The sequence below is a fragment of the Bidens hawaiensis genome, unplaced genomic scaffold (assembly GCF_021521415.1).
Source record: "Bidens hawaiensis isolate Kalapana, Puna unplaced genomic scaffold, B.hawaiensis_p1.1 tig00044599_1, whole genome shotgun sequence".
Taxonomy (NCBI): domain Eukaryota; kingdom Viridiplantae; phylum Streptophyta; class Magnoliopsida; order Asterales; family Asteraceae; genus Bidens; species Bidens hawaiensis.
Window position 1 is genome coordinate 29,329 of NW_027505895.1, and position 14,671 is coordinate 43,999.

General features: G+C 40.7%; 1 protein-coding gene across 1 annotated transcript; it reads left to right on the forward strand.

The window, feature by feature from the left end:
- The first annotated feature begins 13,080 nt into the window (after positions 1–13,080).
- LOC143615823 (ethylene-responsive transcription factor 5-like) lies at positions 13,081–14,116 on the forward strand. Its single transcript, XM_077088845.1, has one exon. It carries the CDS (start codon positions 13,184–13,186, stop codon positions 14,114–14,116), a length of 933 nt encoding a protein of 310 aa, XP_076944960.1. The 5' UTR covers positions 13,081–13,183.
- Positions 14,117–14,671: the final 555 nt, after the last annotated feature.

Below are 14,671 nucleotides of genomic sequence, written 5' to 3' on the forward strand. Positions count from 1 at the left end.
CCTTGATTAGTTGAATAGTTGGTTGATTGAATGATTGTGAATCTCCTGTAGGCGTGCGTAGCCGTTTCTCCATATAATTGTTTAAGATACCTAGTAACTAAACCTAATTCTTAAACATCGGCCATTTATTGCAGCATAATACATATAATTTTTTTTTTATTTTTTTTAAATGGGGGCCTTATAACTTTTGGGGCCTCAAGCCCTTGCTTAGCCCAGTTTGCCTATTGGGCCGACCCTGAACATAGCTCGAAACGATGTTTCAAACGACTTGATTTGTGTTAATTGTAAATTTAAACATCCGAATTGAGGAATTGTTTCGTCGTTTTGAAGCACCGTTTGAAATGAAGTTTTACATCAATTGACTATTATCCTTCTTTCGATCAAAATACTTAAAACATTAGTTTTAAAATCGATAAAATAATCATAACGTCATCTGTTACCAAGCCGTCTTATTGGGAATCATAAAAGCATCTATGAATACTCAAAGTTTCATATCTGAAGCGAGTTTTCAAGAAACCGCGCGAGTTTTAGCAAAAGCAGCTCTACTGGGGCGTATCGGGATTATTAACAGTACCCTTTTTAGAGAATGTTAATAAATTCCAAAATCCATTTCGTCGTATAATAGCGACAATCGTATTTTTGATTGATACTACAGTGGCCCTTTGGTTATTGGTGCAACATTACCTATTGATAAATCCCTAACTTTAGGTCTTTTTTAATTTTAAAAGTCTTATTTTACGGAGTACCATTGTGGGCCAAATTTTTGAAATTTGAGACCACCAATATCGTTAAAATAAATATAGATTACTATAGGTAAATATCATTTAATAGAGATTATTAAAAGTTAACAAACCAAAATTATATGGAGTATATATAATCTTTAGTAGTTGTGTATTTTTTTTGGAACAACCAACTAAGGGGGTGTTTGGGATTACTTATTTTCACCAACTTATAACTTATAAACTTTTAGGAAAAAAATAAGGTGTTTGGGATTGCTTATATTGTGAGAGAAAAAGTTTCATAAGTTACAATTTTGTAACTTATTAACTTAATGAAAAGTTATAAGGAGGCAAAATAAGGAATCCCAAACACCCCCTAAGTAACGACGGTACTTCTTACGCTGCCCCCATTAGCTAAAGGTAGCCCGAGCCGGCCACGAGTCCGGACAGACAGAGCCCCCAGCGGTCCACATATTGAGGGATTCTCAGATAAAACCCGACCCCCACACCCACCAAACGGCACGACAGCGAAGAACCGGTAAAACCGGGTGAGATCAAGAGTCGAACCCTAGCAAGCCAGGGTCATCCCACATATCTCCCATATAAATTGGTGATAGTGAGGTTTGAATCTCTTACCTCTCACTAGTAAAGTAAGTGTTCTACCATTGAACCACATCGTTGTGTATTAAACTATTAATTAACTATGGTTTTAATATAAATATATAAAAATTATAATTGGATTCAAATATGACTTTTACTCTCGTTTATCTACCACTACGAATATGAATTAGATTTTCTTAGTAGCCATGTTGTCAAACTATTGGACCAATCGTAGTGGAAGTGTTTTTCACCTTAAAATTCTCCCAAAATCTATAAACACCGCCCCTCTAAGTTATAAGGTGAAGTTTTGATATGGAGAATTATCCACAAAACGCCTGTCCTCATCTCTTCTAATCAATCAATTTTTTTGTCCCACATTTATATATTTTACTAGAAGGGTGCCCGCGCGATGCAGCGGGAAACACATAATTTGGTAATCATGTAACAAATTTATGTGTGTTCATTATTCCGCTTGAAACCGTGAGAACGTTCATCAATTTGGTTTCAAGGTTGATTTCGCCTGCTATTTATTCTAATAAGGTTTAACATTTATGTGACCAAACTTATCTTGTTCATATTATGATTCTCTTAAAGTAACGTATTAGTTTGTTCTTAGGTTGAAGTGAATGTATATGCAGAGTAATAATTCTTATTTTAAACTCAATTTATCGAAGTACAAACTATACCGGAACCTAATCGTTGGTAATTTTTCGGCTTTGTTGGGTTTTAGTTTGAAACAATTCAGTTTCGGTTTTCGACGACAAAACAAAACGGGTAAAGTTGGTTCATGGTTTAACTTAAACCCATAAAAAACCGAACCGCAAACACTTCTTCATAAATTGTTTTTTTTTACTTCGGACAGTGTAACAATATCATACTCAAATTAAAGATAATAAAATGCTCGTTTTTATGGTGCCATTTATTTTAAAAATATATTAACGTATGAAAAAGTTATGAGCGTTTAAAAATTGTGAGGGTTATTGGGTTAAAAGTAAAAATTAAATGATATATAAGTAAAAGATTAATGACCATTGTTGTAACTTTAAGGGATGAAAATTGTAATTATTGTAAAAAAAATTGTAATGACATCTTTGCCCTTATTAAATGTTGTACCTAAGGGATTAAAATTTGTAAATTACTTAAACGTTGGGTGTCTTAATTTGCCCTTTTTTTGGTGTATTATATATATTATAGATTTATATTAAAAAATTAGAAAATAGTTAAAAAAAATAATAGTTGTCTAATGATTGCTAGAGTGTTTTGAGGCTTTTTACCACTACACCATTGTTTGCAAAACTCTCCATTACTGACTGGGATGATCACTGTTTTGGATAAAAATCAGCTAAGGATAATGTATCAAAATCTGTTAAGTGAGGCTTAGTACTAAATTGATAACAATGAATATATGAATGAAATTGAGATGAACACAGCGATTTGTTGCGAGGAAAAACCATTTGATCTTGTTCAAATCAAAAGGAAAAAACCTCGGATGATGACAACTCGTCGATCACCAATTTATTGATCACAAAAACGTTACAAGTGTTTTGGAGATTACGATCGATGTTACAACGAATGCTAATGTGTAGAGAGAAAAACGAGTTCTGCTCTGAGTGCGTGTGTATACAAGTGAGTCTAATCGATCGTTATCTCGATGTTTATAAAGTAACTAACAACATTTCCTAAAAACCCGCCACTCGTCCATAACTCCTCCAACGTTCATTGATCACGTGCTTAGGAGCTTCTAGTAGCGAAGTTTAAGGTAGACCGAGTCATAAAGTCGTTATACCTGGCTAACACATCACCATTTAAATACAATCATTAGTAAATAAATAATACTGAGGATCCTTGATCCTTCATAACTTGAAACATATCTAAAGGATAACCTATCCACAAGAGAGTCAAGAATAATGGATACTCAGCATAAAATTCATGCTCTAACAATCACGTGTCACACAATGCCATATGTGAAGAGTTTTGACTACACATGGTCTTATTACTATAATTATTATTTTTCGTTATCCTTAATATAAATTATTATTAACTATATTAATATTTATATTTTATTATTATTGGACGTCGATCTCGCGGGTTAGCTTTTGTCATTTTCCCAATGACGATATATTTGATTGCTCAATGAAATGAAATTATCCATTACAAGTGGAATCTCGTTTCATTAAAACCATTTCTTCTCGTATATTTTTTTTATTTCATTATTTTTTCACCTTATTTTCTCACAACACCACCACCTAACAATAACAACAATAACCACAACCACTACAACCGCTTGACCACCCCCACCCCCACCACCTGACCGCCACCGCCACCACCATTTTTGTCACACCCGGCCCTGAGCGGCGGAAACAGCCGGGCGCGCGCGAGTGGGGATTGATAATTAAGCACGGGCCATTGCGAACATTCAAAGTAAGATTTTCATTGCGCATGAAATGTTTAATACAAATACATTACATTGTTTAAAAATTACATAAAAACATCCAAGTATAAAAACTGTTGAAGATTTCCACGCCATATCCCCTTGCGCGGCGGGAACAACCACGCGCATCGAAGGGATAGAACTAAAATCTCCCAAAAAGCTAGTTTTAGATGTTCAGCGTGAGGTGCTCTAAGTGTGACTCCATGCGCTACCTAGTTATCTCCTGAAATACACGTAAAAACATTTGAATCAGTATAAACTGGGTGAGTTCACAAGTTTTAGTAACTTGATAATTCGTATCGCGTCATAGTCTTGATAAAAATCATTCTATATCATAATTCTGATAGCATCATTGAAACACATGCTTAGTAAAACATAGTTCTGATAACATAATCTGATAAAATCGTCCCGCGTCTACGCGCGAACATTTCTGGGAACTGTGCTCGTCTGTGTAAGTGGCGCTGCCACTACGAGCGAAACAAGTAATACCGTCCCGCGGGTTACGCGTGGACACATCAGAAAAGCCGTGCTCGTCTAAGTGGCGCTGCCATTACGAGCGAAAAATACCGTCGCGCGGGTTACGCGCAGACGTTGTGCCGGAAAACAAGGCGCTCGTCTGCGTAAGAGGAGCGACCTCTACGAGCGGGCTCAATCCCATAGTACTGCCCCGTGACACGCTAGGCACTCGTCTGTGTAAGAGGTGCGACCCCTACGAGTGGGTGGATCAAACCAGCAGTCCCTACCCTTAGAGTTCCAATGGTAAAGTGATCACTTACTCGAATTATGGCGCACATACATAGTAAACCATAGATAACCGTTTGCATTGCTCGTAAATATACCATAATGAAACATTATTTAAACACATAATTACTTGCATTACTTGTAAGAGTATCATGATAAAACATAATTTAAGTACGTGTCCCTCGCCCCGAAAACAGTTTAAAAATAGTGAAAACGGTGAAAATAGGGGCTGTGAGACTCACCTGTGGTTCTTGTTAAGGGATTAATCGAGATTCGGGTTTTCTTGGTATTGGCCTCGGAATTGAAGGTCTAGTAACAGGATCGGAAATGAAAACAACGGATGTTTGGGCGATGATTAGTGTAAGTTTGCAGTTCTTAAGAGAGAAGTTTGAAGTGTGTTTTGGGTGATAATTTAGGTTACATATTTATAGGCAAACTCAAGGGAACATAATCCCTTGCTTTAGGGGATTGTAATCTTTTCATATCTAGGTGTAATGATGATAAAGTATGGAAATTATTATTATTTATTTAAAAGTGGAGTAGTGGATAAAAGATTTTGATTTGATTTGGACAGGACATGCAGGTCTGTGGTTGGTGGGAGTAGGGTGGCTGACAGTTGACTTTTCATGTTACAGTGTGCTTTTTCAGGTACTTTTGTCAGTGTACAGTAAAAAGTGGAAAATCTCTGAAACACGCTACTGTTTCCTTTTGGGCGGGAGTAATCTCCTTACATCTTGGAGAATAGACTAGGTGTTCTGCGCGCATAACTTTGTGCGCATAGCTTTCTGCGTGAAGGACATTTCTTTGCTGCGGGTAGGTGCGTAACTTTCTCGCAGTCAGGGACATTGAGTTTCATTTGTAGATTCTCCAGGTGGTCTTGGTATTTCAACATAGTGATCAGTTATGTTGAAGTCAATTCCATCTTGGAGCTTCAGACAAACTAGCTCTCAATGTTCCCGCCATGCGGGGAGGTTAGTTCCCTTTCCGCACGCGCATAAACGATTTGGGATGCACCCGCCTTAGCATCATGCGGGACGGTCAACCCATCATAAAGTTAAGTTACATGAAAACATAAAGCCAAAACACTCGCGCATGGCGCATATAACATATGCCCACGTTGGTTCTTAACGTGGCGCGCTCGCGCAGGGCGCACATAACATGCCCGCGCTGACTAACATGGCGCGCTTAATATTTACAATCACTTAATTATTAGGTGATTACTTAGTTTATAGGATTGGGAAATTACCGGGTGTCATATTCTCCCCCTGTTAATAGAATTTCGTCCCGATATTAGGAGACGTCGCTGGCAGAAGCCATGTTCTGAAAGAGGTGTGGGTATTTCTGGCGCATTTGATCTTCTCTTTCCCAAGTAAATTCAGGCCCACGCCTTGAGTTCCATTGAACCTCTACTAACTTGATTTTGCTTTTGCGTAACTTTTGTTCTTTCCAATCGGTCACTGCTATAGGTTCCTCTACGAAGTGCAGTTGTTTGTCGATGTGAATCTCTTCTAACGGTAAAATTAACATTTCGTCAGATAAGCACTTTTTGAGGTTGGACACATGGAACGTATCATGAACTCCACTGAGTTCGGCGGGTAAACGGAGTTTATAAGCAACCGGACCGATCCTTTCCAGGATCTCAAATGGTCCGATGTAGCGCGGATTCAACTTTCCTCGCTTGCCGAAACGGGGGACTCCTTTCCATGGAGAGACTTTCAAAAGTACTTTATCCCCTACTTGAAACTCCAACGGTTTCCTTCGCACATCTGCATAGCTCTTCTGTCTGTCACGCGCTGCCTTAAGGCGATCCCTTATCTGAAAAATCTTGTCTGTTGTTTCTTGGATCAATTCTGGACCAGTCATTTGCTTGTCACCCACTTCAGCCCAGCACAGTGGGGATCTACACTTGCACCCATACAAAGCTTCAAACGGCGCAGCCTTGATGCTTGTGTGATAACTGTTGTTGTAAGAAAATTCAACCAATGGGAGATGAGTATCCCAGCTACCCCCGAAATCGATTGCGCACGCGCGCAACATATCTTCCAATGTCTGGATTGTTCGCTCGCTTTGCCCATCCGTTTGGGGATGATAAGCCGTACTCATGTCCAGACGAGTACCTAAAGCCCCTTGTAACGATCTCCAAAACCTTGAGGTGAACCGACTATCTCTATCAGAAATGATGGACACTGGGACTCCATGTTTTGAAACTACTTCTCGAATATACAATCGGGCTAACTTTTCCATCTTATCGGTTTCCTTGATCGGCAGGAAGTGCGCTGACTTAGTTAGCCGATCTACAATAACCCAGATTCTGTTGTAACCCCCAGGTGTCCTTGGCAGTTTGGTGATGAAGTCCATAGAGATTTGTTCCCACTTCCACATGGGAATTTCTGGCTGCTGAAGCAACCCCGACGGTTTCTGGTATTCAGCCTTTACCTTCGAACACGTCAGGCACTTACTGACATACGTCGCGATGGCGCCTTTAAGATTGGGCCACCAATACAGCGCTTTAACATCTTGGTACATCTTGTCTGCGCCAGGATGTACGGAATACCGCGTCTTGTGAGCCTCGTTTAATACTTGCTCGCGCAATCCTCCCTTGAGAGGGACCCATATGCGGTTAGCGAAATATAGATTGCCGTTCTCTTTAAGTTCCAAGCTCTTAATCATTCCCCCAAGGGATTCGTTTTTAACAAACTCTGGTTTCAAGGCTTCTTGTTGAGCGTCTCGGATGCGGGTAGAGAGATCTGCGCGAATGGTCAACCTTAGAGCCTTGACTCGTAGGGTTTTTATTCGCTCCTTCCTACTTAGCGCGTCTGCTACCACATTCGCCTTTCCAGGGTGGTACTTTATTTCACAATCATAATCATTCAACAATTCAACCCATCTTCGTTGCCTCATGTTTAAATCCTTTTGATCAAATATATGTTGAAGGCTCTTGTGATCCGTAAAGATTATACACTTCGTACCATAGAGGTAATGGCGCCAAATCTTTAGCGCGAAGACAACCGCTCCAAGTTCCAGATCATGCGTTGTGTAGTTCTTTTCATTGGTCTTGAGTTGGCGCGAGGCATACGCTATGACTTTGTCTCGCTGCATAAGGACACATCCGAGTCCCTGATGTGAAGCGTCGCAGTAAACGACGATGTCATCCGTCCCCTCGGGCAGAGACAAAATTGGCGCACTACATAACTTCTGTTTCAACATTTGAAATGCCGCTTCTTGATTTTTGCCCCAAACAAACTTCTTGCCTTTCTGAGTTAGCACGGTCAGAGGTAGAGCTATCTTGGAGAAGTTCTCAATGAAGCGTCGATAGTAGCCAGCTAGTCCTAGGAATTGCCTCACTTCAGTTGGGGTTTTTGGCGCTTCCCAGTTTTCGATGGCCTTGACTTTGGAAGGATCAACGTGTATTCCTTTCTCGTTTACAACGTGACCGAAAAAGTGAACTTCTCTAAGCCAAAACTCGCACTTGGAAAACTTCGCATACAACTTTTCTTTCCTCAACAATTCCAAAATCAATCTCAGGTGTTGCTCATGCTCGGCCTTGGTCCGAGAGTAAATCAGAATATCATCTATAAACAAAATCACAAACTTGTCCAAGTATGGTCTGCACACGCGGTTCATCAGATCCATGAATACAGCCGGCGCATTAGTTAGCCCGAAAGGCATCACTAAGAACTCATAATGGCCGTATCTAGTTCGGAAGGCTGTTTTCGGCACATCTTCCTCATGGACCCTAAGTTGGTGGTATCCTGACCGTAGATCTATCTTCGAATAATAACTGGATCCCTGCAATTGGTCAAATAAGTCGTCAATCCTCGGTAAGGGGTACCGATTCTTGACTGTCAGCTTATTCAGCTCCCTGTAGTCAATACACATTCTGAACGAACCATCCTTCTTTTTAACAAACAGTACTGGAGCTCCCCAAGGTGAAAAGCTTGGGCGTATGAAACCTTTATCCAATAGTTCTTGTAACTGATTGGATAGCTCTTGCATCTCGGATGGAGCTAGTCGATAAGGCGCTCGAGCTACTGGCGCAGCTCCTGGGACTAAATCAATACGAAATTCGACTTGTCGCGGCGGCGGTAATCCGGGCAAATCTTCAGGAAAAACTTCTGGAAATTCGCGCACTACTGGTAAGTCTTCAATTCTTCGCTCATCTCCTTTCTTCTCTACTACATGCGCCAGGAAGGCGTAGCACCCTTTCCTTAGGCACTTGCGCGCCTTTAGGCACGAAATCAGTTTCGTCGCAACTCCCCTTCTTTCCCCTTGAATCACCAAGGTTTCTCCGTTCAACAGTGGGACCCGAACCTGCTTCTCATGGCAAATAACTTCCGCGTGGTTCTCGACTAACCAATCCATACCTATCACAATGTCAAAACTTCCCAAGTCTATTGGCAACAAGTTAATATTGAACCCGTGACCTCCCATGACTATTACACATTGTTCAGTTCTTTCGTTCGCGCATAACTGCCTACCATTGGCTAGTTCTATAGTATAAGGTGTGTCTAGCCTACTGGTCGCTAAGCCTAGGGAGTCTTTAAACTCAGCGGATATAAAACTTAGGTCAGCGCCAGTATCAAATAAGACAGATGCAAAATGGCCGTTAAGCAAAAACGTACCGGTTACCACATTCGGCTCTTCTTTAGCTTCGCCTGCGCCGATCACAAAAGCTCTCCCGCGAGCTTGGTTTCCCTTTTGCGGGCAATCCCGACTAAAATGCCCTGGCTTCCCGCATGCGTAGCAGTTATCACTGGCTCCAGCTTCCTTAGCACGGCAATTCACCGTCTTGTGCCCTGGCCTGTTACATTTGGCGCACATGACGCTCGCGCATTCACCCTCGCGGTGAAACTTGCATTTGTTGCACCATGGGTAAGGCCCACTGTATCCTTTCCTTGTTGGTTCCGCGGCTTGGATCGCGTAAACCCTTGCGCTTTCTTGCTTCTTGAACGGTGGCTGCTTGGAGTCGGACCCTCGGTGGTGAGAGTTCCATTTCCTCTTGAAGTCAGAGGTTCGCTGTTCGTTCCCGCGCGTAGTCAACATACCCGCACGGACCGTATCCCTTGTAAGGGTGATGGCCCGCGCTACCGCCTCATCAAAGGTTGGAGGCGCTGCGGCGTTGAGCGGAACCCTAACAACAGGAGGTAACCCAAAGATATACCTCTCGATCTTCTTTTCCTCCGTGTTTGCCATGTCTGGAACCAACTGGCAAAGCTCGTTGAACCGGTTGTTGTAGGCGTCGATATCCGTTCCTACCATGGTGTGGTTCCAGAATTCCTGTTGCAGACTCTGAATTTCTGCGCGAGAGCAGAACTTTCTTATCATCATTTCCTTCAGCTCCTCCCAGGTCCTGTGGAGAGCAACTTCTCGCCCCAATGTTTTCGTTTGAAGCTTCCACCAAGACGAAGCTGCCTCTTGGAACATGCAGGTCGCGTAAAGGACCTTCTGGTTCTCACTACATCCGCTAATGGAGAGGACTGTCTCCATTTTGTCAATCCAGTTGTAGAGCCCAATGGCCCCTTCGGTACCCTTGAATGGCCAAGGCTTACAGGCCATAAATGTCTTGTAGGAGCATCCTTTGTCCAAGGCTCCTGATTCGGGTTCTGGGGTCTCATTCTGACGACCCTGACTTGATTCGGCCTTGCTGGCCTCGTGCGTTGCGATCGCTTGCGCGATTATTTCTGCGAGTTCCTCGGGTGTCATGGTAATTCCTTTGGCTCTAGTTGGAGGCATTCTCGCTTTAAAAGAGTAAAAATATATCAATCTTAGCGCATGTATTCTGAGCACATAATGTTCTTATCATTATTCACTAGACACTGTATGACCCGTGTTCCTAAGTGTGTGTATAGTTTCTTTTGAAAATATTCTTTGAAAAATATTTCATGCGATCCCCCAACGGTTATAGTCTAGGTTAAAACTTTTCCTAGTTCGCTATAACCAGTGCTCTGATACCAATCTGTCACACCCGGCCCTGAGCGGCGGAAACAGCCGGGCGCGCGCGAGTGGGGATTGATAATTAAGCACGGGCCATTGCAAACATTCAAAGTAAGATTTTCATTGCGCATGAAATGTTTAATACAAATACATTACATTGTTTAAAAATTACATAAAAACATCCAAGTATAAAAGCTGTTGAAGATTTCCACGCCATATCCCCTTGCGCGGCGGGAACAACCACGCGCATCGAAGGGATAGAACTAAAATCTCCCAAAAAGCTAGTTTTAGATGTTCAGCGTGAGGTGCTCTAAGTGTGACTCCATGCGCTACCTAGTTATCTCCTGAAAGACACGTAAAAACATTTGAATCAGTATAAACTGGGTGAGTTCACAAGTTTTAGTAACTTGATAATTCGTATCGCGTCATAGTCTTGATAAAAATCATTCTATATCATAATTCTGATAGCATCATTGAAACACATGCTTAGTAAAACATAGTTCTGATAACATAATCTGATAAAATCGTCCCGCGTCTACGCGCGAACATTTCTGGGAACTGTGCTCGTCTGTGTAAGTGGAGCTGCCACTACGAGCGAAACAAGTAATACCGTCCCGCGGGTTACGCGTGGACACATCAGAAAATCCGTGCTCGTCTAAGTGGCGCTGCCACTACGAGCGAAAAATACCGTCCCGCGGGTTACGCGCAGACGTTGTGCCGGAAAACAAGGCGCTCGTCTGCGTAAGAGGAGCGACCTCTACGAGCGGGCTCAATCCCATAGTACTGCCCCGTGACACGCTAGGCACTCGTCTGTGTAAGAGGTGCGACCCCTACGAGTGGGTGGATCAAACCAGCAGTCCCTACCCTTAGAGTTCCAATGGTAAAGTGATCACTTACTCGAATTCTGGCGCACATACATAGTAAACCATAGATAACCGTTTGCATTGCTCGTAAATATACCATAATGAAACATTATTTAAACACATAATTACTTGCATTACTTGTAAGAGTATCATGATAAAACATAATTTAAGTACGTGTCCCTCGCCCCGAAAACAGTTTAAAAATAGTGAAAACGGTGAAAATAGGGGCTGTGAGACTCACCTGTGGTTCTTGTTAAGGGATTAATCGAGATTCGGGTTTTCTTGGTGTTGGCCTCGGAATTGAAGGTCTAGTAACAGGATCGGAAATGAAAACAACGGATGTTTGGGCGATGATTAGTGTAAGTTTGCAGTTCTTAAGAGAGAAGTTTGAAGTGTGTTTTGGGTGATAATTTAGGTTACATATTTATAGGCAAACTCAAGGGAACATAATCCCTTGCTTTAGGGGATTGTAATCTTTTCATATCTAGGTGTAATGATGATAAAGTATGGAAATTATTATTATTTATTTAAAAGTGGAGTAGTGGATAAAAGATTTTGATTTGATTTGGACAGGACATGCAGGTCTGTGGTTGGTGGGAGTAGGGTGGCTGACAGTTGACTTTTCATGTTACAGTGTGCTTTTTCAGGTACTTTTGTCAGTGTACAGTAAAAAGTGGAAAATCTCTGAAACACGCTACTGTTTCCTTTTGGGCGGGAGTAATCTCCTTACATCTTGGAGAATAGACTAGGTGTTCTGCGCGCATAACTTTGTGCGCATAGCTTTCTGCGTGAAGGACATTTCTTTGCTGCGGGTAGGTGCGTAACTTTCTCGCAGTCAGGGACATTGAGTTTCATTTGTAGATTTTCCAGGTGGTCTTGGTATTTCAACATAGTGATCAGTTATGTTGAAGTCAATTCCATCTTGGAGCTTCAGACAAACTAGCTCTCAATGTTCCCGCCATGCGGGGAGGTTAGTTCCCTTTCCGCACGCGCATAAACGATTTGGGATGCACCCGCCTTAGCATCATGCGGGACGGTCAACCCATCATAAAGTTAAGTTACATGAAAACATAAAGCCAAAACACTCGCGCATGGCGCATATAACATATGCCCACGTTGGTTCTTAACGTGGCGCGCTCGCGCAGGGCGCACATAACATGCCCGCGCTGACTAACATGGCGCGCTTAATATTTACAATCACTTAATTATTAGGTGATTACTTAGTTTATAGGATTGAGAAATTACCGGGTGTCACAATTTTCGTCGCCGGAGCTACCATCATCACCGTCATCGTTGCGGGTTTTTTGTTTTATTTTGGTAAAAAACTTATTTTAAGATATGAGTGTTTTTGTTATTTCTATTTTACTCCTATAACTTTTTTGGATACCAAACAACATAAATTAATAATTCATTTTATTCTAATAGTTTAATCAAACAAAACAACTTAATGATAATAATCCATTTTATTCATTTGTCAATTCCATTTTTTCTTCTATTTCATTCCTCTTTTCGTTCCGTTACCTTCCATCAAAATACCCTTAACCGTTAGTTGCACAGTAGTAATGTTTTCATAAAAATATCATAAAAATAATAAAATACTTAAATTAAAAATATAATATTCTTTTTAAGTAATAAAAATATTATATATAACAGTCGATTCGTACACATTCAATGAATTTTAGTTCTTATATTGACATTTTATTTGTATTTGAATATTTGAATATTGTAGAATGCTATTATCTTTTATTTGTTATTTACCAAAGACCACTTTATACCAATTACGCAGCCACATGCATAACTATACTAGTCAACAATCAACTAATGCTTCTTCCTTTATATATGGCGGACAGTCACAAATATTTTTGTTCTCTCAAAACACTTCATCCCCTACTTGCATGTTCTTTCATCCAACATATAAAAGAACAATGCTTACACAAGTAGATGCAAATCTTTCCAACCTCGAATCGATTCGAAAATATCTTCTTGATGATCATTTTGATAGTTTTTCGAGCTTTAACTTCGACGAATGGAGTTTCCACAACAACATGTTTGCATCATCCATATACATGGATGATGTCTCAAACTTTTTCACCAGGTTGAGTTCATCGAACTCAACCGAGGCGTATAGCCCGGGTTCAAGCTTGTTATCTTCATATACAGTGGATGATGAAACTCACAATTTGTTAGTTGGAAACAATGACCAAAACCTTGAAGTAACAAATTCATATCACAACCAAAATAATACCCCAAAAATATTGCAAGACACCAATAGAGAAGTCAATGAAACTCCAAACATCTTTCAAGTAACACAACCACAACTATCTCCAACCATCTTTCCTAATATATCCGCCATCGACAACAGCATGACCGAAGCAGCAAACAAGCCTCTAAAGTTGGATTTCTCGACGGGGAATATCATTCCATTTGGTGGTGAAGCACAGCAGGATGATGGGGATGGCTTCCCAGCTACACAGCTACCATGTACACCTGACAGGAGGTATAGAGGCGTAAGACGACGGCCATGGGGGAAGTTCACAGCAGAGATGAGGAACCCGGAGAAGAAAGGTTCGAGATTGTGGCTAGGGACGTACGACACACCAGAAGAAGCAGCCATGGCCTACGATCAATCAGCTTTTAAGCACCGTGGCTCTCAAGCTTTGCTTAACTTCCCGCATTTGATTGGGTCACACCAAGAGTATCTCAAAAAGTATAATAAGAACAAAAAGCAGCATGTAGCGAAAGCTATCAAGTCCTCAGCGCCATCTTCTTCGTGTGACAACTTGTCCGAAGTTATCTGCAATACCAAGCGGAAGAAAACCGTTACATAGGAATTTTAAAGGGCCAAAAATAGAGTTGCTCTAAGTAATGTACCTAGCCATTAGACAATTTACGATAGGAGATATGAGTAACATGCATATCTGTATTGTTTTTTTTTTTTTTAAAAAAAAAAAAAAAGAATCCCTCATTTTAGACACTCTAAAATAGATTCCAATGACCAGGGTTACCCCGTGAGTAGAGGTGGCAAATGGGTTGGGTTGGGTCGAACGAGTCATGGGTTGAATGAGTCATGGGTCAAAATGAGTATGAGTCAATTAAAAAAAGGGTTGTTTTGGTTTGTGTCAAAATAGGTTAGAGTCAAATTGGGTTTTGAGGTTTTTTTTTTTTTTTTTAATTTGTGAACGAGAATAATGGCGGAACATTTTAGTTTTTTTAGATTTTTCGTTTTTTACTTATATTTTAAGTTATGATTTTTTTAATTATTTTTTTAAAATTTTTTTTGAGGGGTTTTCTATTAAAATCAAAAACTCTCAAAAAAATATTCAAAAATAATAATAAAAAAATTATAACTCAAAATATAAATCATAAACAAAAAAAGTAAAAGC